Genomic DNA, 26,366 nt, shown 5'->3' with positions numbered 1-26,366 from the left:
ATCTGGGAAGATAAAGGTTTTAGTAGTTCATATCTACCTAAGACCAGCCTCATGCATGTAATAGTGATCTCCTGGCATAGATAGATGACAGACACGAACTTTGAATATCAAATATGTGACATTTCTTTTTGTTTTCACTATTCTACAGTTTTCACCCTTGTGAAACTTTCCATTTTGCTAAAATAAAAAAAAATAAAATAAAAAAACCAATTGAAGGTATTGGAGATACAAGTTCTAGATTCTGATAAATCTACTTTAGTCTGTTTTTTATTCCAGGGATTAATATTTTTCACAATTTAATGAGTTGGGATTCAATTTAATGCTTTTTACAGTGTTCTTGAAGGACAGATTTGAAAATTGGGTGAAATTATTATGGGAAGTTTTACCTACTTCAAAGAACAGAATTTTAAAAGAAACTTAATGTATAATAACAACTATATTAAAATGAATAGTCCTGTTTCTAAGTGTACCTGATAGTAATTTATTCAGAGCTTATTCTTGTTAATTAATTAACGGGTGGAATTCCTCTCAAAGGTAGTCAGATTTATAGTAACAGGTGATACCAAGTGATATTTTTAAAAAATATCTATTTAAAAAAATTACCTCATCTTTTGGTTGGAGTTAGAGGAGGTAGCTAGTTGAGTTACTGTTTCAAAGGACAACATAATGAGGGCTGGCTTAATTAAGGTTGGCTTTGGTGTCTAACCATAACTTGGTGACCCTAATGAAAAACAGTTGTTTAAAAAATTAAAAGTAATAGTAATCATAATAGCTTGATTTGTGTATTATATAACCATAATTGTGTTAATTCCTTAACGTAGATCATCTTACTTAATACTCACAAAATTGCTTAGCTCATTAGTATTTATTTAGAGGTGAAGAATCACCTTATTCCATTTGTGGTTCATTTCTCCTGTGGTGGCAGTGAGACGGATACCCCGGCGGGAGAAGCCGGGAAAGCAGTATCTCTGTAGACTTCACAGCAGAGCGGGCTGTGGCTGCCATTGTCCTGTCCCCCTTCACACCTTCAGGTGCCATATTCTCTGTCAACACCTTTTTTCTCCCCCACGAAGAGTGACACATAGAGTACACTCAATGACTGTTGTGGGGAGAGAGTATGATGCTTCTCACAGGTAGCAGTGATAAAATACTTGGATACATCTGGAACGAAAATAATTTTGTTCAAACCTAGTACCATAGACAGAAACTGTTTCTAGGGTACCATATACAAAGGATTCCAAAACAGAGGAACAAGGAAATTCAGCCTTTTGGTTCTTACATGTATTTTAAAGTTAAGTGCTCTGTAAATGTCTTAAATTTTTAAGCTAAAACACCACTGTTTTAATGTTTAGTGTAGGGTGTCCTTACCCACGATTATTGACCCACTGGTGACACATGGGCTCATCTGGCCCTTACCGTAGTGGTTACTTGTCTCTCTTTTCGCGTGAGAGCTGGTGCCGTGTCTGTTTCTTCACTGTGTCTCCAGTGTCCGATTCACAATAGGGCCTCACCAGCTCTTTGTGGAATTAGTGGTCGATAGAAGGAGAAATTCAGGAATTATCTGTGAATCTGTATTTGATGATAGTCATTGCTCGCTGCCACCAATTTCCAGGGATAATTTGCCTAGAGGCCTCAGTTTCTGTAATTGTGAGATGAGGATAATATTAGTACCTACCTGGTGGGGTTGTTTGTGAACTTTTCAGAACAGGGTCTGGGGGGAAAGCATTCATTAAATAGCTTTTAGCACTGTAATGATAAAAATACCAATTTATATGCCAGATACTTACTATAATGCCTCGGTACTTTACAGAGGCGATTTCTAACCTTCAGGGTTAGACAGTATCGTCACCATTTCATAGGGGAAAACAAGGTTTAATTAATTATCAGAGATTTTCTCAAGGCCCCGCAGCTAGAGAATAACGCAGCCTTGATTTGAATCCGTTATGTTGGGCCCCAAAGCCCTTGATCTTGCACCCTTTCAAGCTGCTTCTCTGAATTGAAAACCAAACCTTAGGAGGAAAGTAAATACAATACCCCAGTGTATTTGCACTGTCAGGTAAAAATGGCAAAGGTGACTGGAGAAAATACCTTCAGGGTTGGCACAGTGTCAGAATTTTATGCAACTAATAGTGAAATCAAGGCTGCCTCGCTATCTGTCCTTGTCTGCAGGTACCAGACACTTTCTAGGCTGGGGAGACCTAGAACAAGGGGGTAGAGGAAGGAGGGAGTGAGAAAACAGCCACAGGCCCCCACTGCCCGGTCTTCCAGGGCCAACCCTCTCTGGGTTCCCGTAACACACACTTCCTGTTCCTGCACTTCCACGGCACTTACTGTATTCTGCCCCTTTTCACTGACCGCTCTTTCCATCTCTGTTTCTCTTACTAAATTAAAAGTGCCTCCGGAGACTGGCATTAGCTTCTTTATATGAACAGCGGGAAATCACCAGCAGTCTCTCTAGGTAGGACTCTCCACAGCCCTGAGGAATTGGTCTAAGATGGCTTGCCACGTTTTCTCTCTTGCAGACAGAGCTAAATGCATAATTGAGTACCGCGAAGGCTGTCTGCAGTCAACAAATAGGAATTATTGGTAGAAGGGGATTTTTTTTTTCTATCAGAAATCAAGATTTCCTGTGGTTATATTTACTCCCTTACTCAAAAACTTCCCAGTGGTCCCTCATTGCTCACTGGTTAAAACCTAAGCTCTTCTGTTGGTGTTCAGAGCTGTCTGTGGCCTAGTGGCCGTTCCAACCCATCTCCCTCCTTGCATAGCAGCCAAGCCAAGCTAAGAACCCGTATCACCTCAGATGTGCCTTGAATCCTGGTTACCTTTGCCTCAAATGCCTTTCTCCTTTATCTTTTATTAAACGTTACCTCCTCCCCATCCTTAAAGCCTGTTCTAAACACCGTCTCCCCTGGCCAGAAGTAAGTGCTTCCTTCTCAGAATTTTTGGCTTTCTCTCTCTGTGGTATTGGTCACAATCTCCCATGTTCATTATCTGCAAATGTGTCTCCTCTCTTCTATTTGATTGAGAGTACATTCCTCAATACTGGTATTGGTAAATCATTTCCACACCAGCCCTGTGAGGAGCTCATTTATTATTCATCTTTAGGGTTAGGCTAGGAAATTAATGTCTGGCACGGTTAAGAAAGTCGCCTGTGAACATGCCACGTTCAGTGCTGGATCCTGGACCACTAGTTGGTTGGCTCTAACCCCACTGCTGCCTCTGTACTGCGGCCCTGGTACCTAGGACGTAAAAGTGTCCAACACAGATTGAAGTGAGTTGCTATTCTGTGCTTACTCACTGACATTTAGTGCTGTGCCTTCAGATGCTCACTAAGTGCTCGATGGCTGCGTTAACCAAACAAAGACCTGCATGCCACATTCCACCAAATTGTAGACAATCTGACTGCAAGACTAATATTTTTATGTGCCTCTAAGAAAGTAAAAAGCACTGCCGATTAAAATACGGTACACAGTTATCACTCAGCATTTTGTGCATCTCAAAAGAGCTAGACATAGATTTGTCTAAGCATAGATTTGTACATCACTGTTAAAAAAGTAAGATGTAAATAAAATAAAATTGGTAGTAATCCTGAAAAAAATGGAATTATCGGGGGCGCCTGGGTGGCTCAGTCGGTTAAGTGGCCGACTTCGGCTCAGGTCATGATCTCACGGTCCGTGAGTTCAAGACCCACGTCGGGCTCTGTGCTGACAGCTCAGAGCCTGGAGCCTGTTTCATATTCTGTGTCTCCCTCTCTCTGACCCTCACCAGTTCATGCTCTGTCTCTCTCTGTCTCAAAAATAAATAAACGTTAAAAAAAAAATTAAAAAAAAATGGAATTACCGTTCTTCTTCTGATGACACATATTTGCTTTACTAATATCAAATTTATGTCCTGCTGTGTATGTTTCTGTATTCTTAACTTTTATAATCCATTTGAACTCATTTTGAGTGGTAATTAAATTCACACATGTAGTATTACCATCTTTCCCACAACTCAGTTGAAAAGACACCTATAAAACATCGTCGCTGAGTTCATAGCTGTGATGTGACACAGCTCCTGGCACGGCTATGATGGCAAGATGCATCTCAATTTCAGGGATGTCAAAAATGTGGCAAAAAATATGCATCTCATAATTGATGACTTAAGTCTACGCATTATCTCAAATTTCTTGTTTTAAAAAGTATAGCTTTGGGGTGCCTGTGTGGCTCAGTCGTTTAAGCGTCTGACTTCTGCTCAGGTCATGATCTCAACGGTTCGTGGGTTCGAGCCCCGCAGCAGTCTCTGTGCTGACAGCTCAGAGCCTTGAGCCTCCTTTGGAGTCTGTGTCCCCCGGCTCTCTCTGCCCCTCCCCCGCTCATGCTCTGTCTCTCTCTCTTTCTCTCTCTCTCAAACATAACTAAACATTAAAAAAAAGTGTAGATTTCTTTTATAGTCTATATGGTTTTAACTGTCGGGGGATTGATCAGTCGTTCTCTTGGTGTTGCTGAAACTTCTATTCTTTCCTCCAATGTTGTGCCTTCTGATCATTTCACTGCTTGCCAGCCCTCTCAGCATAAACCAGTGGTTGTAGTAGATGACAGAAACTAAAGATTAAAGTGCTTTGGCAACACCTCGCTTTTCATTTCTCCTGTCTGTGTTCTACCCTCTATACCCTCTAGCTTTGAAAGGGTTGGGTATGTCTTTTTGATGCAATGGAAATTTAAAAGGTAAGTGAATCTCTAACTGATTTGGGTAAGAAAATATCCAACCAGCTGCACTGCCGTGTGAATAATCTATACTTGACCCTAAACCACATCTCTCCCTCTCTTACACAGATCTCGGTTGGGCTGCCAAATCTGTTTGACAAAGTCTATGGACAATATGACCGTTCGAGTACCTGACGTGGTGGCCGATGCCAGGCAATCCATTGATGTGGGCAAGAACTCCTAAGCTAGAATAAATTGGAATATTTTCACAAAATTCTACCTATTTTTATAGTTATTATTTCTTAATGTAATGAAATGAGAACATGGGTGAAGGGGTTTATTATGATGATTAGCTTTACTACTTTAATTGACCTTACATAACCACTGCATTTTGTAGTTCTAAAGGTATGCAATCCTTATTTTGGTTAAATTATAAAAAGCAAATCAAATATTAGAAAAATAGTTAATATTATAAAACCTTACATATTTTACCTTAGGTTTGTTTAGCAACTTTAGCAACATGTTTTCACATAAATTTTATCCTTAATTACCTGTAAGTTAGGTTAAAAAAAGATATTTTCCCTGTTAGATGTGGGTAAAGACAGAGCCCCTAGATGGCTTATCTAGGGCCATGGACCAAATTAGAAGGTATGTACTAGAACCCACATCTTCTTACCCAACATATATGTTCAGATTGAAACTAGAGAAGTTATGAATATCTTGTTTATATCAGTAATTAAGTGGACAAAACTAAGCACTCCGTAAACTGCTTCATTTCAAAGATAACTAGTTATTGCCTTCTAAATGATATTTCAGAATTTTGATTCATTGAAAAGTATCTGGACTTCCTCACAGCACGGTGCTGGTTTCTGAGAGCCTGAGCTGTGTAAGAGTGAGCTCCTGTGCCAGGTAGATGCTGTATCCTTTCAGTGACCCAGTTATGGAAGTCACACAGCATCATTTCTGCCTGTTCTCTTCATTAGAAATGAGGCACTAGGTCAGGCCCATCGCTTGAAGAGAGGGGTGTCAGAGAATTTGCAGACATGCCTTAAAGCCACTACAATAACCATTATTTTCAGGTTAGCTTACTGGCAGGCACATTATTGCCTATGAAAATTGTCTCTTTAACCAACAGTGTTCTAAACTTTTTTGAGAAGGGCTGGATTCGTTCTTATATTGCATTTTGAAAGATTCTTGTGTCTTCTTTTTTATGATGGTTCATTGGTTTTATTCTATAACTCCCACAGTTTTCTTCTTGACATTCGGTTAAAATCAGAGGGAATAATGGTGGGTTCTTTTTCAATGTTGTATAATTTTAGTTTACATTTTTCTGCATTTTTCCATCAAGAAAGGCAGCTTCCTTTGGTATAATAGTCTATGTAATTGTTGGTTACATGCTAATACTTAATATTGTATTTGCTTTTCACAAATAAAACCAACCTATAATTATGTAAGTAACTCAAAACTGCTGAATTAGTTTTTCAAGTGACCGATTCTAAGAATTTTGAGAACCTTTTGCCTAACTTTCATTGTGAAAATATTGTCTAATTTTTGTCTTAAAGGACAGTTTTCTTATTTTCCTTATAATATTTAAGTATCACATGGTGATCCGTGTGGTTTCTATCATAGTCATTTAGCATTAGAGCAATTACGTTTTGCTTGAAAAAAATGTTTTCTAAGGGGAACTTAGACTCATTATTATTTATTTTCCCATCTTTTTCTTCTTCTTCTTCTTTTTTTTTTTTTTTTACAACTCTGGTAATTGCTTTTCCTGCCCTTAAACTCCCTGAAATTTTGTGTTAAACCATATTATGGATCAGAATTTATTAGATGGATTTCTTATTTATAGGATAACTTATCACCCTATAAATTAAAAAATAGAAATAATGTGTTGTATGTATATTTCTAAAAATAGTATATGAAACTTTATTCTAAGTGTAAACTATCCAAAGGTATTCAAACATTACACACATACTTTGTTTCCCGTTAGAGAAATATTTAAGAATAGAAAGATGGTCTTGGTTAAGCAACAACAGGATTCCTTTTATGTGTCAACACATCACATGATATCAAGTTGTTTTTATCAGATTTTCTTTTGTTTATAAGTTTCTAGAAACTTAACAATTAGAAAACCAGCTGGCAAGGGGAAGACATGACCACTTGCAGACACAAAGTTCCTATTTCAGAACAGAAACAAGGAGTTATAAGATAGTTGAAATCTACTAGAGGCCATCGAGGAGAGAAGTGGACGGAAAACATGTCTGTAGTGAGAGGTGTTACTTCTGCAGAAACTGGCAGTAATACATTCTCTAACCAATGCCTTTATTCCTCTTTCCTTATGACTCCCATCTGCTTGTTGTCTTACTACCTGGATATATTAGTTGCCTTAATTTTTAGACTTGATTTGATGTTATAAAATTAAGCACAGCCTCTGTGACTTTCTGGTTCACTTCGTCTGCTAGCCGTTACCAAAACCATGACTGCTCAGCTTGATTTACCCAGTAGTCTCCATCCCTCCCTCATCTGCCCAAGTACTTTGCCCCGGACCGCCCTTTATAGCATTTATATAGTGCTTATCACATGGAGCACTGACTACATTTCTTCCCTAACAGACTATGCTTTTTAAGAATCAGTACTGGGTTGTGTTCAACTTTGTAAGTGCAGTGTCTATCATGGTATTTACCCACAATAAGTATACAATAAAACCTGAGTTAATCAAAACCTGATCGTATAAGAAATATGCTTCTAGCATCTTGCTCTGTGGTAGTCTGTTACAGATGAGACTGCATGAGCCCAGGATAAGCCCATGTATTGAGCCTACCTCCTAACTCCAACTTAACAGAAATAAGGACACACAGGACTGTTTTCCTAAGATATCCGATAATTTCCACTCTATTAAAGAGGACCGTGTTCAACTTGTCATCTTTTTTAAACATACCTTGAATGAAACAGCTTTTGAATGAGCCGAAGTTAGGTCCCTCTGCCGGTCTTTGTTCTTCAAATACATAGTGCTGAGGTCCTGAAGGTGATAGATGGTCTCTGCCCCCGTGAGTCACATGACACTGTCATGACCAAGCCTCCAAATGGGTGCTCCTCCATCTTGGAAGTGTCGGCCATCATGTATTTCTGCAGGCTTCAGTGATTTTTCATCAGCGTTAGACTTCTGACTGGTCCTAAGGAGAATTCCTCAGGGCAGTGAAACGAAGCAAACCAAAAGACTGAGAAGGATTAGTAATTTTGTTTTAATGTCCTTTCTTTAGTAGAGTCTTTTGTTTCTTAACTGAACTCCAAAGACTGTAAGCCTCAGAGAGATAGCAAGATAGTGAGGGAAAAGCATGGGACTTAGTGTTCGAAGACCTGGGTACTGTTTTAAAAATTATCTAAAACTTGGAAATAAAGCAAAAAGATTCCTGCAGGTCACTTTGAGGTGGTACTTAGAGGACTGTCTACCTGGGCACCCAAGGATCACCTGATGTTCTAAGATAGAGGCATTAGCAAACTATGTCCTATGGGTCAGATCAAGCCTGCCACCTGTTTTATGTCAATAAGCCTGATTGGAATTGCAGCCATGCCCACCTCAAGCTTATTGCTTATGGTTGCTTTCATTTGACAACAGCAGAGTTGAGTAGTTGTGACGGAGACCAAATGGCTCATAATGCCTAACATATCTGCTGTCTCGCCTTATACAGAAAAAGTTTGCTGACCCATGCTCTAGGGGAGGTAACTTTGACTTGGTACTTATTATTGACCTGGACCCAGTCCTTCTAAAGTTAGATGTTAAGTAACTTCGAAAAGCTTGTTAGTTGCAGAGGTTTTCTTTGCGGTAGGAAAGGTAACTCTGAGAGTTATGGTTTCTTGCCTTGTAGGGCATTATCCTGTTTGATGTTTATCTCTGCAGTCTTCCTACAGCATTCTTTTTTCCACTGTGTGTGTGTGTGTGTGTGTGTGTGTGTGTGTGTGTTAGTTCCTCATGTCTTTCTCTGAACCAACTTTGTCCTTCTGCTGGTCCCCTCATTCATGAGTTAAGTAAATCTTTGCCACAGGCTCACTATGCATTTGTACGAGAATCCTTTCTAACTCATAGAAAATTACATAGTGGCCTCTTGAGGCCCCTCTGTGCCTCCTCACAAATGTTTTATCTTGAGGTAGTCAAGCCTCTGGTTACATATCTGTTAAGTAGAGATAATTAGACCCAGTACCTCAGCCAAACTACTGTTTCATCCATGTAATCATATCCACTGGACAATGTTTTATAGTTTTTTCAATTATAAGGTGGTGTGTGTAAACATTTTTAACTGTAGAGCATTATGTCATTATTGATTGTTGCTTCTTGACGAAATCTAGACGTTAGGTAATAAAGTACAGGTAGAATATTTGTTATGTAAGAATTGCAGACTGAGACTTGATTCTTTGACTTTCCTATTTAGAATAGTTATTTTTAAAAAGGAGATGTGTATAGGGCTTAATCTTAAGCCTAACTACCTAGCTGATGAATGCACTAAAAGTAAATGTGCTTTATCTTTTATGTGAGAGAAATGGTCTATTGATAACCACCTCTGTTAAATCCTCCAGAAGTAGCAATGAGTTGGATATTTCTAGACTGTCCTAACTACAAAAGGAAGCAAATAATAATACAGCTTTGAACATGGGCTGGAAATAATTCAGTGCCTTTTTATTGAAAGAAAAAAATAAGGAGCAATTCTGATAAAAGCAAAGAAGGGAAATACCTGTGGCTGAAAATGGAAATACACACTGTTTCCTTTTTCAAGGATGTCTGTCTTTCCACACAGCACAGTTCCTTGTGATACTCCAGAACACACTGCCCTTTGCAAATCTGTTTTGAAGGGATAATAGCACTCCCCTCTCCAAGTTTAAATATATTTTGTTAATCAAGCTCAAAAAGAAAAATTTTTTTACGTATTTTTTGACAGCCCAACCTGATTTTTTTCAAGTGATCACTCGATAGATCTTGCATGATAGATATGCCTTTTTGGAGGCACAAGTTGAAACACTTTGGAGAAAGTTTTAATAATCCCATTAAAGGTCCATTTAACATAGTTCTGCTCTGGGGAAGTAGCATGCTCTGGGTGCTCAGTGGTGAGCTGTGTGCTGTACAACCAAGTGAAATTGCTAGAAAGATTCCTGTGTATATAGTAATTTCAGGTGATGTGGTGTACCTACGATCAGATTTGAATTACAAAATCAAAAGTGACAGTTCCTGTGGTCTTTTATTAAAATCCAATCTCTTTCATTCATGTCATCTTCCAAATGCCTTGAGAAGTATCTGACACACAGTAGGTGGTCAGTCAGTAATAGCTGAAATTTTTAAATAAATCTACTGGCCTGCCCACCACAGTGTCCCGATTGTGGGATAAAATAGCAGGGGCTTGTGAGAGGAGAAAATCTCGGGTTAGAGCTTTGGATTAATAAGCACAGTTATGTGAAATGAGTTGCTAAACTAAATAAAGAAAATCAAAGGTTTTTATACCATCAACAGCTTCCAAGGTTAAAGTCTTGGGTTATAGCTCTTATCAGGGTGATGAGGAGTCAAACTTTCAAGTGTTTGTAAGTCACTGTTACTTTTGCCAGACAGCTGAACTCTTGAGAGGACAAAATGATTATTTCTTTTGAGAATGCTGCTAGATTTCATAAAACTGAAAACAAAGCGCTCATGTACCCAGCAGTGGGGTGGGCATACTTTGACCTGGCACTCACCTCTACCAGCTTCTGCTTGTGTGTCCTTGAGGGCAGTGCTTGGTGATCAGACCTTTAGAGGAGGGAGGTTTCTTTTATTGTAAAGGGCAAAGCGAGGGTAGCCCTAGAAAGCAGATTTTTCTGGCCTTTTTGTACTCCACCAGAAACTAAAACGTTCGTCTAACTGTTCTATCAGCTTTTGGCCAACCAGCTGGTTACATTTGTGCAGGAATCATGCACAGCCTTGGGGCTCTGCCAGAGCCCCAGTGAAACCTCATCCTAGCGGAGTGAGAGCCTCATCTTGATGTGGTTAATGTGCACACCTCAAAATATCCATTATCAAGCTCAGAATTCGTGCCAAGCAGCAGGGTAACAGAACTTACCACAAGGCCTTAGATTATGAAGCCACCTGTTGGCACTCATGTGTCTCCATTATTACAGAACTTTTTTATGCCACAAGTCCAATTTTGTGAACTGACTAGTCTTCCAAACCAAAAGTTGTTTGGAGAGAGAGCAAAGGAAAAACTAAACAGGAAATAAGTAAGCCAACAGTCATCACCTAATGCAACTGCACAGAAAAGTTCACAAATATTTTAAGTGTTTTCAAAATGTTTGTAGATATCAAAGAGCCAAACCATCTGGGTGAAGCATTCCATTAGCCCTAATTTTTTTTATAGGGGCATTAGTTTTGAGCTAGAAAAAGCTCACCCCTGCCCAAGGTAGCATACTTTGCACTTAACACCTCATTCAATACTTCCAAGCATGTGACATTCTAATTAGCAATAAAACTTAGAAGTGCATGGCTATTAATGTTTTTCTTTTAAACATTTATCCATGAGCCTTGAAAAGGAGAGGAATCTCTCCTTACCCCTCTCACAGGTCCTGCCAAGATGTTCATTCCATCCTAGCTCCTCCCCTCTGTCCTGCCCCTCCCCCTTTCATGTCTTTCCCTTTTCATACTTACCCAGCTCCTTCAAGCCTTGAAGCCTTGCAGCCTTGAAAGAACTGGGTAAGTATTAAAAAGAATTCTGATTCTCAGGAGTGCTCTGTCTCCCCCCACTCCTCACCTGACACTGCCCTGTTCTCTGTCTTCCCCTTTGTGTGGTACCTGTTGTGTCCCTCTTTTCCAAGATACCTTCCACACCGAACCAAACACTAGCACGGAGTAATTAGCGGGAGAGAGTTTGTTGGTGGAACTCATTTGTCTTCAAAGAATGTGCTCACTTGGTCACCTGGTAAACCCAGACTGGAGAGGAGGGGCTGTGGTTTTAAACAAGGAGCACACATTCAGAAATGTTGAGTGTCAGCTTCTGAAGACTTGGGGGTCACCTGTAAAGTCCCATGTAGGGCCTGGCATTTTCAGTATTTTCAGACTTTTTTTTTTTTCCTGAAGAGAAGCTGGGACCCAAGTTTCTGTGTGAAATCTCCTGATTGTTCTATGTTTGCAAGGATTTTAAGTTTAGTTTGTTTTTAATATTATAGGGGATGGATAAAAGAGCCATGAGCAGGTACAGTGGGCTGCCATCTTGGATCCTCTGGTTTAGAGGACCCAAGAAGTGGGTTAGTTGAGTCCTAGATTATTAGGACTTTCATGTATACTTAGAAGGCTCTGAAATGTCCACTTGGGTCTCTTTCAGTGACTTTGACTTTCAAGGTACCTCAAAATTCATTCACCTGCTAAAGGGCTCTCTGGGCTCAGGAGGCTGGCCGGACCTGGGGTGAGCCTGTTGACTGACCATGGACTGGAGTAGATCATCCAGCCTCTCCAGGGTATCTCCTGATTTTCAGATAGCCTCTAGGCTGCAAGGCTTTCTGAAGGGTCTGTATCCTCTCCTGTCACCACGTGGAAAGGGTCTGGTGTGTCGTCCAAGATCTTGCCAAGTCTTGCTTTAATAGACAGAAGAAACCTTTAAGCCTGGATTAAAGCCATCCTCCATTAGGATGACCTATTTGAAAACAAATTGGATCACTTCGCATTCCACAAGTGAAGTCCAAGCCTCAAGAGATCCTGAACCTCATGTCTTATGACGTAGTAACACAAAAAGCCTTGCAGTTCCCTGAATACATCGTACAGTTTCATAACTCTGTGTTTGCTTAACCCGATCCTTGGAGCATGCTCCTGCCCCTTCCCTGCTTGGCTAATTCTTGATCCTCTTTTAGGCTTCTCTGGGAAATGTTCTCTGAAGTCCCATCTGGGGTGAAATGCCCCCTTTCTGGACCCCCTAGAATATAGTTCCCTCTTAGCATTTACCATATTAGAGTGTAGTGAGGTTGGCTGTTGGCTTTTGTGTCCACCACTGAGCTATACACACATCCTGTGTATTATCCTGCCCAGAGCCTGGTGCTCAACACACCCTAGTCAGTCAAGAGATACTTGTACTAGAATGTTGGAGAGCAGGTGTCTTCATGCTCACGGGACAATACATGGGAACACACACACACACACACACACACACACACACACAGCGAACATAAACTCCTAGACATCCCAAACTCAGGAAGGAGTTAAAGCGTGGATAACCTTACTTGTAACATTACTTGTCCCTGGTTTGGATATGTTTTTTGTCCTGGAGCCCTTTAAATGTGCTTCTAGTTCCTTACAGTTAAGTTTTTGTTTGTTTTTCTACTGTTTTTCATACTTTGGAAGGGCAGAGGCTTCTGATCTAATAAAGTGTGCGACCTTGGAAGAGGAAGGAGAGGGGGAAGGTAATATCCATTTATTTATTTAGCAAATATTTATTGAGCACCTACTGGGTGCTGGCGGTTCTGCAAAGACAAAACAAAACAATTACATCACTGTCCTTACAGTTTACTTTCTCGTGGGGCAAACACGAGATGGTTTCGATGGTAAGTGCTTTGGAGAGCCATCACCCAGAGAGGAGGGATAAAGGTGCTGAACGGGGGGGAGGGAGGAGTAAGGACCCGATTTTAAATTAGGTGGTTTCTGAGGTGTAACACGTGCCAGGGGCCACAGGGCCTAGGGAGCAGGCAGAGACCAGGGGAGGTCTAGGGAGGTGGCCAGAAAGGTCAGCAAGTAGAGAAGGGGAGTTTCCAGGTGGTGAAGGCCACGTAGGGCCATGGTAAGGTCTCGGCTCTCCTCCCGTGGAATGGAAGGTTTTGAGATCATCAATTTTACCTAGCAAATGCCCAGCACTGTACTAGGTGTTCACATAAGCTACCTCACTTAATCTCGGAAAGTACCCCGCAAGGTGGGCTACTATCATCACTTTGTCGGTGCAAACTTACACAACCTTATTTACCCAGACTTACATGACCTTCTCCAAGATCAAATAAGCATTCAGTTGGGGAGCCAGGAAGACTTAACCTCTGTAAGCCCTGGCTTCATTTTTTTTTAAAACAGGGATGATACCTATAAACCCGATGCAATTATTGTGAAAATCAGATGCTAATGTATGTGAAATTCAATAAATGTTAATTTCCTGATTTGTCCCGAGGTCACACACACAATTACGAACGAAGGCAACAGTAGATAGAAGGTGACCACCCAGCAGCACGTCCATGCACTTAATAGATTTTAGTTTCTTCTCTCCTTTTCTGCCTCCTGTCTCTGGGTTCAGTTTCCTTATCTTTATGTTGAGCTCTTGGACTGCCCTCTAAGGCAATTTCCAGCTAGAAATTTCCTTATTGGTTCTACTTTGTCTTACACGTTTGTTACACCCTCTGGACGACCCATGGAAGGTTGTGCACATGGCGGGTGGGTGTGGGGGTTTCATCAATGCCGGATGGATAATTTCAGAGGTTAAATGCCACTGTCACATTCAAGTTTGATTGGGTCAGCGGTCTTGCCGAAGGGGCTTGCCAAAGTGCGCCAAGGAAGACCTTGGAGTTTCTGAAAATGAATGTAAAATATAAAACGTCACCACTTCCCCAGCGATGCTGGAGTGATCCGGCCACAAGTATGTCGTCCATATTGCTTTATAATTACCTTCCGACCTTTACTGACTCTGACAGTTGTGAATCTTTTAAAAAAGGATTCGAGAATATTACCATTATGCAGTTGCCTAGAAACAGGGCCTAAAATACATCTGGCTTTAATAGAAGAGCTAAAATGAGTTTTCATTTTTTGGCATTGTCTCTCCCCACTCCTCCCCCACACCCTCTCTCTTTTTTTTTTTTTTTTTGTATCAACCCTGAATTGTGGTCGAATTTCCCTCTAATCCTTTCTGAACCGTCCAAAACCAAGATACTTAACATAGGGAGCGTTTTTCCATCCCGGGAAGCTTTAGCAGCCCTGACTTGGCATTATGAAGCCTAATCCTTAGCCCACTTACACACCGCATGTGTGGAATCCGCGTTGTCAAATCACTCACCACTCTCCCTGAGTGAGAGCCTCTGCCAGCACTCCTGAGAATGCGAGGAGACGGTATCCGTCTCTTCATCAAGGCATGTTCTAGTGCCGCTTGCCAGACGGCTGCAAACATAATTTTTCTGACCCATAAAAATTTCTGTTCCCCACTCCCACCCTCCAGGACGCATCCTCTGTTTTCCTTCCACCCCACTTACTGTCGCGGCATTCGGTCTACAGCTAGGGCGCACTGCAAACACAAGCCCTCGTAACCTGATAAAAAGAGAGGGAAATGTGTGAAAAAGAAGGAGAAGCAATATATTCCATTGTCCAACATCACCTCGAGGCTGTCTTCCCAAATTTGCCTGATCCCGAGAACCACCTGAGGGCTTGTTAAAAATGGCTCATTCGAAGCCTCTCCTCCCAAGACTGGGATGCAGTAGGCCTGATTTTGAACTTGGAAAGCAGCTTCTAACGATCGCCGTGCGTGATTTTTGTCAGGAGAGTGTAGGAAACGCATAGGCCAACATGGTAGAGCCTCGGCACCTTAGGACTGCAGACGACGGTTCTGTGACCTTGCTTCGGATGCCACCATTTCTTGCTCACACTTTTGGTTGTACCACCCACATGCACCCACCGTGGTGCCTGCCTCTGGGCCTTGCCTATGGCTCTGCACACCACCCTCCAGGCCGTACATCCCTCTTCACCGGGCTTCCCGTGCATTAAGACTCCGTTCAGGTGTCCCTGCGTTGTGTTTCTGAAGACCCTGCCCCGGCTTCTAACGCAGGAATGGCACCCGCCAAGATTTATTACAGTTACTGGCTTACCTGCCACCATCCCGCGTTCTGCTTCGTCCAGTTCACCTCCACCTTGGAGTCCTCATTTGAATGCAAGGGATCTTGCAGGCTCTACATCTGTGGACGCCCATCCGAGACTTCTGCCAGAAAGCCTGGTGTGCGGCGGGTGCTCCCGGATCCTTTACTGATCAGCCTCTGTCCACGACTGTGAGCTCCTTGAGATCTGGGTCTTTCTCCTCAGCCACCCTAGCACCGCATTCTGTGGCTGTCAGTTGAATAAGTTATTGAGAAATTTGACTTTATAACCAGGGTTGGGTCCACTCAGGGCTCCCGGGAGAGCGGGGGATTAAGCACATGCAACTCCACAAGGGAAAACAGGAGCCAAGTAGGGGTAAACCACAGAAAACTGTAAAAGGGGAGAGGAAAAAAAGGTAGGGTAGAAAGAAGAAGAGAGGCTGAGAGCACAGGCCTTGGGATGGGATAGGTGTGATTCAGAGACAGAGCTCAACTGCTCCTAGAGATGGGACCTCAGGCAAGTGACTTTCATTCTCCGAGAGTCACGTCCTCAAGTATAAAGTGGGGGTAAAGGTGACTGTTGAGCACTGTGCATCCGTAGCTTGTTTGCGCTAGACGGCCGTCCTCTGGGAATACTACCCCATATACCCACCACCCACTTGCAACAAATACCAGCTCCTAGCGATCCCTGCTTCTTCTCTGACCTCAACCCCTGCCACCCCCTAATCCCGCGCCCACCCCACACCCTGCTTCTTTTCAAGCAAGCCCCAGATACAATTTCACGTCATCTGTCAATATATTTTATAACGTTTTGGCAGCTTCGTCTGCTGTTGTTTTAATAGGTAAGCAAACTTGGTTCCGGACAAGAAACACAGCGGAACACATTGCCTGTTGTCGCCATCCTGTCTTTCGGCTTCTGACCCACCTTTCCCAGCCCCCTGATGAGCTGAAACCATGGGCTGCAAGTGACACTGGGGTTGGAGGAAGAGCAAGGCTAGGTACCCTGTTCGCCACCTGAGAAGGCCGGGCCAATGGGCAGCGTAATAGGAAATTCTTTGGCCTCGGCCTTGTGCGGACTGACTGGATCTGGATGCCTGCGATGACTACTCCGGGCCAGGATCAAGCCTGGGGCTCTCCCGCGACACGCCTGCCTCCACACCTGAAACTGTCCCCATGCCACACTGCCACAGCTGCTTAGCAGAAACCAGCATGCTTTCCTGGGGACTGTTCCAAGACCACCAAGACCCCTCTAGAACTGGTCTCCTTTAACAGCAAAGAACCACAAAACATTCTTGACCAAAATATCACTTGATCCTGTCACATGAGGCTGTCATTTTGGCTCACTGTCAAAAGTTCTTCGTATCCTCAAACTGTAAGAATTCTAAAACACCTGAGCTCTAAAGTGAGCTGACAACTGTCCTGAGTATCTTTCCTTCTTTTATTTTTGTAATTTTTAATTTATTTTTAATTTTTATTTATTTTTGACACAGAGGGCAAGCAGATATGGGGCAGAGAGAAAGGGAGACACAGAATCCCAAGCAGGCTCCAGGCTCCGAGCTGTCAGCACAGAGCCCGATGCAAGGCTCGAACTCATGACCCGTGAGATCATGACTTGAGCCAAAGTCGGATGCTGAACTCTCTGAGCCACCCAGGTGCCCCTATCTTTCCTTCCTTTAGACATGGATGCTTTTGCCATTCTGAGACTATTGTGCTGTTTAAAAATTCCTTTTCTTTTTTCCCAGGGCTCACATTGCTACTAAAGCAATTAGCTCTAAATGGATTGGGTCACTGCTGCTCCAAAAAAGGGAGCAGTCCTGTAAAAAAGGAAATATGGTCAAGCTGCAACGTCAAGTTCTCTCTGTACGTGAATATCTGTTCCTCTTAAAGAGGACTCCCACCCTGATGGAGTCTCCTACATCCTCCTTGTGGTCCCAGGAGGCAAATCTAGGTAAGCTTGGAGCCAGAGACAGCTTTCCTTCTTTATTCAGTTTTGGTGGTGTTGCTGATACTCCCATTTCACCGGAATTTCTGAGGGAGACAGTATGGGGTAACTGCTGCGCCAGATAAATACCACCTCCGGCCTTTCTGCGGAGGGAGGCTGCTCCTTCCTCCTCCGTGATGAGCTGGAGACTGTCCAGGGTGAGCAGGCAGGTACCACACTGCCTTCCCTTTGTTGCGGAGAGAAGTTTTGATGTCACCCCTCGGCGTGAACGGAGACCCTTCCATAAGCCTGTGAGGCGAAGCGTCCTCATCTGGGCTCTGCCCGAGGACTAGCGGAAGTTTCTGACCTCCACGTCTGCGCCTCAAAGCACAGTAAACATGTAGGGGACAAAGTTCTCATTTAGAGGGACTGCTGAAGTTCCGGTTTCAAGACCTCAGTAGTAAATTCACGGGAAGGCTGCTTCCACTACCTTTTGGGGATAGTTGTCGGAGTGGTGTCTGTGAGCTCAGTTTCACTTTTTGGCCAGACAAACCCAAGGCGAAAAAGGTGGCCCCAGGGGCTCCCTGCATTTTAGTTAACAGCAGCTGACGGCTGACAGCCCTGCTCCCCCCGATTCCACTTCGCACCAAGAGACTGTTTTTCTCAACCACGTTAAGAAGTTGACCGCGTTCATTGGCAAAGTTAACAGTAGCTGCCCTAACAGACAAACCCTAACTAAACCTCAGTGACTTAACACACCAAGACTTCATTCTCATTTACATAAAACCCAGTGTGGGTCTGGCTGCCCCCCTCTGTCCTGTAGCAGGACCACCTGAAACAGGGGGACTCCCCAGGGAAGAAAAAGGACAGAGAAGGTGCCTGGCTCACAACCCATTGGCCAGAACCAGTCACATGACCCCAACCTAACTTCAAGGGAGGCTGGGAAACAAGAAATATTTGGGGAGCACTGGTTTCCTTCTGTCACATTGACCATCTAATTCCATGATTTTCTGTTTTCCAGCAAGTCACTGACACAAATGTTGAGTAAGTTAAAGTCAGGATAAACGCCCTGAAGGTAACAGGAAGTACCTTCCTTCCTGTTTTTTGGTTCAGAAAGCACCAGTGTCCACACTGCAGGCTTCAGGTTAGGCTCTGGATCCTGGCAGGAGGACTTCCAGGGAATGCCCGGGCCCTGTCCTAAAGGAGGTTCAGGGCAAGGTGAATGCTTTCTTTTGCAAGTAACCAAAACCATTCCTAGAAGGAAGGGGCGAGGAACATAGGCCAAGATAGTTCTTTTTTAGGGGGCTGTAGTTTTCCAAGTCCTCGCTGGAGGATGCATTTTGTCATTCTGTGGCTTAGTTCCTAATGGACGCAGGGAAGGTAGTAGCTCTAGAAAGTCCATCCCATGGCAAAGGAACTACTGAAAAATAAAACAGGATTCTTGTCCTATGAACAGCCTTTACCCCGGCTGACCTAGAGATTGTGCAATTGAGACTGGCCACAAAAAAAAGTACAGACAGGGAAAAATTTTGCAACTGTCAGAAGTCAGCAGTCTTTTCCACGGCTTGAGAAGCAAGTAGAGACAGGTGAGCCTCGAACCTGGTGCAACTCTGTGTGAGTGATCACTAAGAGGCATGTGTCCTCCAAGGTTACACCAGAATCTTGGAGGGATGATGGGTAGGAGGATGCAGGATGTTTATATCAATCAATGTATCAGAAAGGGACTTACATTTAAAAGAAGGAAAGAAAAACGGGAGGAGGAAGAAAGAGAAAGACTTCCCTAACTTCATAGCTGGCAACCTTTCAAACCTGGGTATGATTATAAGGTGGTGGAGTGCACACATATCATTAGTTGATAGGAAAATGAGGTGCAATCCTGTACTATAGGGCCTCATATCATGTGGAGTAGAGGTGAACAGATTTTCTGAAGTGCTAAGGCTAGATTTACACCACTTGTATCATTCCGGATCTGAGGTAACATGGTGAGGGGGCTTGCTTTCTCTTGGAAGGGGTTTTCCGTCTATGACCCCAATGTCACTAGAAGCACTGTCAGCCCTTGAGATCTAGGTAGTAACTTTCTAGAACATATTACCATAGTAACGTAACATAATAACATTAGTTTTACTGCCTGTGGAGGTCCACTGAAAAATTTCTACCAATTCTTAGGGGACTCACCCTCCTGTAGTCCTACACATATGGAAATGCAAAGGATCTAGAATAGCCAAAACAATCTGGAGAAGAACAAAGTTTGAAAACTTATACTACCTTAGTTCAAGATGTATTATACATCTACAGTAATCAAGAGGTTGTGATACTGGTATAAAAACAGCTATACGGATCAATGAAACAGAATACAGAATTCAAAGACAGACTCACGCATATATGGTCAGTTGATTTTGACAGAAGCACAAAGTTGATTTGGTGGAAGAAGGATGATTTTCAACCGATGGTGCTGGAACAATTGGTGTCCATATGCAAAAATATGATCTGTGGTCCATACTTGCTCTGTGAACAAAAATGAACTTGAATTGGATTATAGATTTAAATGTAAAAGCTAGAAATATAAAATTTCTAGATGAAAGCATAGGAGAGTACCTTTGGGACCTTGAGTTAGGCAAAGATTTTTCAGCTTTGACACCAAAAGCACAACCCATAAAAGAAAACAATTGTACTGCCTCAAAATCAAGAACTTCTTTAAAAGATACAGTGAATAGAATGAAAAGTCAATCCACAGGCTGGAAGCAAGTATTTGCAAATCACATATCTGATAAAGGACTTATGTCCAAATTTATAAATAAATCCTAGACTCCATAAAACAACTCAATAAAAAAACGGAAATACCATAACAGACACTTCATCAGGGAAAAAAGTAAGTGCATGAAGAGATGCTCAACATAATTTATTAGAAAAATGTCAATCAAAATCAATGAAGCACTACTACACATCTTTCAAATCTTAAAAATTTAAAAGACTGACCATACAAGTGTTGGTGAGGATGTGGAAGAATCAGAATTCTCATAATTTCTGGTCCAACCACTTTGGAAAACAATTTCTTAAAAAAGTTAATACAGGACCCAGCCATTCCAGTCTTAGGGAAATGAAAGCATATTTCATACTATGAATTTTCAGAGTACTTTTATGTGTAATAATCCCAAATTGGAAACAACCGGAATGTTCAACAGGCGAATGATAAAAATTTTTGATATATCGATGTAAAGGAATACTTCCCAGAAATAAAAAGGAGCAACTACTGATATGCACTAAAACATGAATGAATCTCAAAATAATTACACTGAGTGAAAGACACTAGACAAAAAAAAGAGAGAGAGGATCCCAAGCAGGGTGCATGCTGTCAGCACAGAGCCCCACAGGGGGCTCAATGTCATGAACCATGAGATCATGACCTGAGCTGAGATCGATTTTGTTTACATGATTTTGTTTACATGAAATTCGAGAAAATGCAAACTAATCTATAGTGATAGAAAAAAGATCTGTGGTTGTCTGGGTGGGTAGGGGATTATAGAATGGCATGATGAAACTTTGGGGGTGATAGATATGTTCATCTTGATTGTGGTGATGGTTTTAACTTATCAAATGGTATACTATAAGTATGTAGTTTACATCAATTATACCTCCCTCAATAAAGCTGTTGTTAAAAACCCATTGTAGACATTCCTGTTCTCCAAAGTCCTATTTTAAGCTTCCCCACAACTGAGGAGTTCTTCTCTTGGCCTTTCCCACATCATTCTTTGACTCTTTTCTCCTCTCCTCTGTTCTTTCTTTCCATCCACTTTCTTTTGCTTCAACCATAAATTTCTTTCCTTGTCTCGTTCTGAGCACTCTGCCCTCATCTCTGAATTCTGAACCTATGATTCCGGCTCAGACGTGAGCCCTTGGCCTTACTACCCATCTTGTGGTGGTTCAGACCCCAGGTTCTGAAGCCAAAGTGCATGGATTCACAGGCTCTGCTCTCCCACTTTCTAGCTTGGAACTTCAGTAAGTTCCTCACTTTCTCTACACCCAAGTGTCTTTAAATGCAAAATGGCGGTGAAATCAACAGTACTCTTCTTAAAGATTTGCTATGAGGGTCAAATGAGTTAATAAATACAGAACACTTAGAATGATACTTGGCATCTAGTCACTATTCAATACATGTTAGCTGTTATTATTACTTCTTTCATTATTAGTATTATTCTGTTGTTGTTCTAAGTTGAGACAATTCTTCCCTTGAGAGGAATTACAATAAAGAAGAAGTTATATAAACTATTATCTATCCACCTAGTGGAATATTACACATACCTTTAAAAATGATCCTTCCTGGGGCGCCTGGGTGACTCAGTCAATTAAGCATCTGACTCTCGATCTCAGCTCAGGTCATGATCTCATGGTTCATGACATTGAGCCCCCTGTGGGGCTCCGTGCTGACAGCATGCACCCTGCTTGGGATCCTCTCTCTCTAACTCTCCCATGCGTGGCACTCTCTCTCGCTCTCAAAATAAATAAATTAATTTTAAAAAATCCTTCCCATGAGTCTGTAACAATTTGGGGGAAATACTTGATAAACCAAAACAGAGTAGGCTTCATAATCATACATTGTCATCTCAATTACACTCAAGAGTCCAAATGAAAATTAGGCAGAAAATTATGAATGAAAAGACTTCTACTGAAATGTTAACAAGTGTCATTTTTCATAATGGAAAAAAATGCTTTCTTTTTTTTTTTTTTTTTTTTTTAAGAGTCCTCTTGTTACTAGTGAAAACCTCTTCAGTGGGTGGGGGCTGTGCACACAGTATGCTTTTTGTAGTTAACTTCTTATCCAGCCACACCCTTCGCAGGAAACAGCGCACTGTGACTGTGGGAGGAAGACAGGGTTAGAGAGGGAGGGAGAAGAGAGAGAAGAGATAAGTGAAAGAGAAGGAGGACACTGTAGGGAAGACGGGAGATGCCAAGGACTTGTTTGCTTTCCGGCTGCATCTGGAACCAGAGGCGTTCGCTGCCATGCCTCCCCCTCGTGTTGGCATGTCCAACCAGCCTACTGCTGAAACTCACCCCAATGCCATCTTATGTGGAGACCCCTAACGTGGAGGCCCAGTTCTGCCATGGTGCCCACTGCCGTGTTTTGGCTTGAGGTCTGAGCCTGTAGGAAAGGGAACTGCTCATTCACGATGATAATCGCAGAGACCATGATTAAATTACTAATAAGCTGCACAAATCACTTCTTGATCTTCCATCCCAAGCAGAAATTCAACTTTCGTCACACTGACAAAATGCTGCCCCTAGTTTATGCTTAGTTATCCATATTTAACTGCAGAGAGAAGACAACCTTCCCCTTTTCTCCTTTCCTCATTTTCTCTTCCTTTGTGCACAATTTCTGGGGTGAGTAATTTGTTTTCGTGATCACATGTAACTCATGAGATAAGGCAATGCCAGGAGTTATCTAAGTTCTTGGGTGCTGGGTTCTCTGCCATTTGGAGGGGTTGGTAATTTTAGCCGGATGCCTCTCTTCGTCATACTAATTAGACCCTCAGCACTGCGGGTGGAGCCACGGGTCATGAACTCACGTCCAAGAGTTCTGCCAGGGACTGCAAGTGTCAAACTGCTGTCTGCCTACAGTACCTGCAAGGTTAGGAAACTGGATTTGGCCCTAATGCCCGTGGCACCCTTTCACTTTCGCTCAAGAGATCAAGAAAATAGAGCTACCATTATATAGGCTGTAGGCTAGGAAATGTGGCCTCACGCTTTGAAGGAGCCAACTGATAAAAAATATTTGGAGCATTCCCATGGGGCAGCCTGGCTAGAAACCATCCAAAACACTGCTGGCGGCCAGCCCAAGCTATGCCTGCCTCGTCTGCCTGAGGGCAGCTCAGGTCCAGCTGGAGTGAGAAGGTCCAGGCCGGGAGAGGGTGTTCCTGGTCACCAGTCTGCCACCACACCAAAGAGAGGTCAACACTGAGGGCCATCCGAAACCGCACGTTTTTTAACAAAGTTACTTTAATTTTGCCTAATTGTTAAAGCATGAAGGCACATTGTTGAACTGGAAAATACAGAAAGAAAGAAGAAATCATAAAACAATATTCTGGAGTATTTTCTTTCAAGAATATGGATTGCCCTTTTTTACATAGTTGAGCACATATGATGTATCTGACTTTTACGTCCCACTTTTATTACTTTATATAACAGGAGTATTCTTATATCGTGTTGAGAATACTTTGCACTCATCAGTTTTAACGGTTATTTACTATTTTCTCCTCCTGTAGTTTCTTTAGCCACTCCTCTATGGCTGGACGTTTAGGTTATTTACTATTTCTCAGTATTATGAGTACTACAGCAATGATTACCTTTAATGATAGAACTCTTTCATATTTCTGGCAATTTTTTTTTAGTATAGAATACCAAAAGAGAAAGCTAGGACCAAAGATAATAAAAATGGCTTCCACGTATTAAGTATGTACTATGTGCCAAGCAATTTATATTCATTAGATAACTTAATTCTTCTAACCCCGCAAGATTTGTATTATTATTTTTATTTCACAGATAAAGGAAGGCTTAGAGAATCACATACTCATTAAGTGGCAACACTGGGATTCAAATGCTGGTTGGTCTAATTCTAAGATGTATTTGTGATGGTTAATTTTATGTGTCAGCTTCGCTGGGCCACAGCACCCAGGTATTTGGTCAAATATTTTTCTGGATGATTCTGTTAAGGGTGTTCTTGCATAAGGTTTACATCTAAATTGGCAGACTCTGAGTAAAGCCCACTTGTCCTTTATAATGTGAGTGGGTCACATCTAATCAGTTGAAGGCCTGAATAGGAAAAGAAAAAAAAAAAAAAAAAAAAAAAAGACTGACTTTCCCAAGTGAGGGAATTCTGACTTGAACTGCAACCCCTGGCTCTTTCCTGGGTCTCCACACTGATGAGCTCTGGGCTTGAACTGAAGCATTGGCTCTTCTTTGGGTCTCCAGCCTGCTGGACCACCCTGTAGACTTTGGACTTGCCAGCCTCCATAATTGTGAGTCAATCCTTAAAATAAGTCTCTTTGTGTATATATATACATGCACATTCTATCAACTGTGTTTCTCTGGAGAACCCTGACTGATAGGACATTCTCTCATGAGAATATTTTTAAAGTTTTTCAGTTATTTTCAAATTGCACCTCAAAAGGCTTAACAATGAATATTCCCCCCGCAGCAGTGTATGAGAGGACACGAACCAACAATTCACAAAGAGGAGAAATGGAGTGCATGAGTACTGGTCTCACTCACACCCATCTGGCATTTATCTTTTAAAAATCCCATATCGGGGCGCCTGGGTGGCTCAGTTGGTTAAGTGTCTGACTTCGAGTCAGGTCATGATCTCATGGTTCGAGGGTTCGAGCCTCTGTGCTGACAGCTCAGTGCCTGGAACCTGCTTCAGATTTTGTCTCCCTCTCTCTCTTCCCTCTATCCCCCTCCCCCCCGCCCCCGCCATGCTCTCTGTCTCTCTTTCAAAAATAAATAAATATTTTAAAAATGTTTAAATCCTATTTATATACTAGATTAAAAAGGACATTTCAGTGTTGCTTGAATCACATTTTCTTTTCCTGATTAAAGTAATCAAGTATTTCTTTATAAAATTTTTTTTAAACAGATGAATATTTACATATATTTTTTTCTGTGTTTCTATTTTTAAGGATTGAGTTTAACACTGAAATTTCTGGAGTTTATTTTCATATATAGTATATGATGAAGATTTGCTTTGGTTTCTTCCAGAATGGCTCATATATGGATCTAATCCCTTTTATATTGTCTAATCTGCTGGGCTGTGGTTTTTCTCATCTACACCATGAAAGGGTAGAATTAGAAGTTGTTCTCAACTCTTACTGAACGTTAGAATCACCTGAGATACTTTTTAATTTTTTTAATGTTTATTTATTTTTGACAGAGAGAGAGAGAGAGAGAGAGAGAGAGAAAGACAAAACATGAGCAGGGGAGAGCAGAGAGAGAGGGAGACACAGAATCTGAAGCAGGCTCCAGGCTCTGAGCTGTCAGCACAGAGCCTGACGCGGGGCTTGAACTCATAGACCATGCACGAGATCATGACCTGAGCCAAAGTTGGTCGCTCAACTGACTGAGCCACCCAGGAGCCCCACCTGAGGTACTTTTTAAAAGCATAGTTGCTTGGGTGACTAGAGTTTTTGTTTCAGCTGGGCTAGAGTCTGAATTAGAAATTTTTTTTCTTCTCTTTTCTGGTCTTTTTTTTTTTTTTTTTTTTTTAATTTATTTTGATGGGGAAAGAGGGAGAGAGTAAGCAAGCAAGCGTGCTTGGGAAGGAGGGGCAGAGAGAGAGAGAGATTGAGAATTCCAAGCAGGGTCCACACTGCCAGCTCAGAACCTGATGTGGGGCTCGATCCCCCAAACTGTGAGATCATGACCTGAGCTGAAATCAAGAGTCGGATGCTTAACCTACTGAGCCACCCAGGCACCTCTTTTCTGTTTTTTTTTTTTTTTTCTTCCATTATTTAATGTGTAGCCAGGTTTGAGAATGACTGAGCCACACGGCCACTGAGGTCATTTCACCTCTAAAATCCAGATTTGATGTGAAACCACTGTGATACCTGGGGGCCCCTGCTCTCCAGGCTGTTGGAGTTTGGACAACGTGTGGGAGGGACAGGGAATGCCCTTCTCCCCTTCCCTGCTCCCTGTGCACACCTCCCAGAGGGTGCTGGTCCATGAGGACACAGGCCCAGCTCCACTCCCCTTGAGGGCTTCCAAGTGTGGAATCCAATGATTCCTCAGACCTGGATTTCTACAAACACTTTGTCCAAAAGAAATCAGTAGCTGAGGAAAGCCTTGTATGTTTCCTGTGGGTAAAAATCAGGCTCCGGTTGATTTTGCTACTAATTTTGGACCCACTGCCTGTCCTTGTCCAGCTCTGTAATCCAGAGATTGTCCCCGGTCCAGTATTT

At 42.2% G+C, this 26,366-nt stretch overlaps 1 protein-coding gene across 1 annotated transcript in view; it reads left to right on the top strand.

The window, feature by feature from the left end:
* Positions 1–4,962, top strand: part of FDX1 (ferredoxin 1) — a 36,084-nt gene extending 31,122 nt beyond the window's left edge. Inside the window, exon 4 of the mRNA XM_060604630.3 lies at positions 4,818–4,962. Within this exon, the coding sequence (XP_060460613.3) occupies positions 4,818–4,932 (115 nt within the window). The 3' untranslated portion in view covers positions 4,933–4,962. The remainder of the gene's footprint in view (positions 1–4,817) is intronic.
* Positions 4,963–26,366: the final 21,404 nt, after the last annotated feature.

This window comes from Panthera onca, chromosome D1 (assembly GCF_046562875.1).
Source record: "Panthera onca isolate mPanOnc1 chromosome D1, mPanOnc1 haplotype 2, whole genome shotgun sequence".
Taxonomy (NCBI): Eukaryota; Metazoa; Chordata; class Mammalia; order Carnivora; family Felidae; genus Panthera; species Panthera onca.
This window is presented reverse-complemented; position numbering and strand designations above follow the sequence as displayed.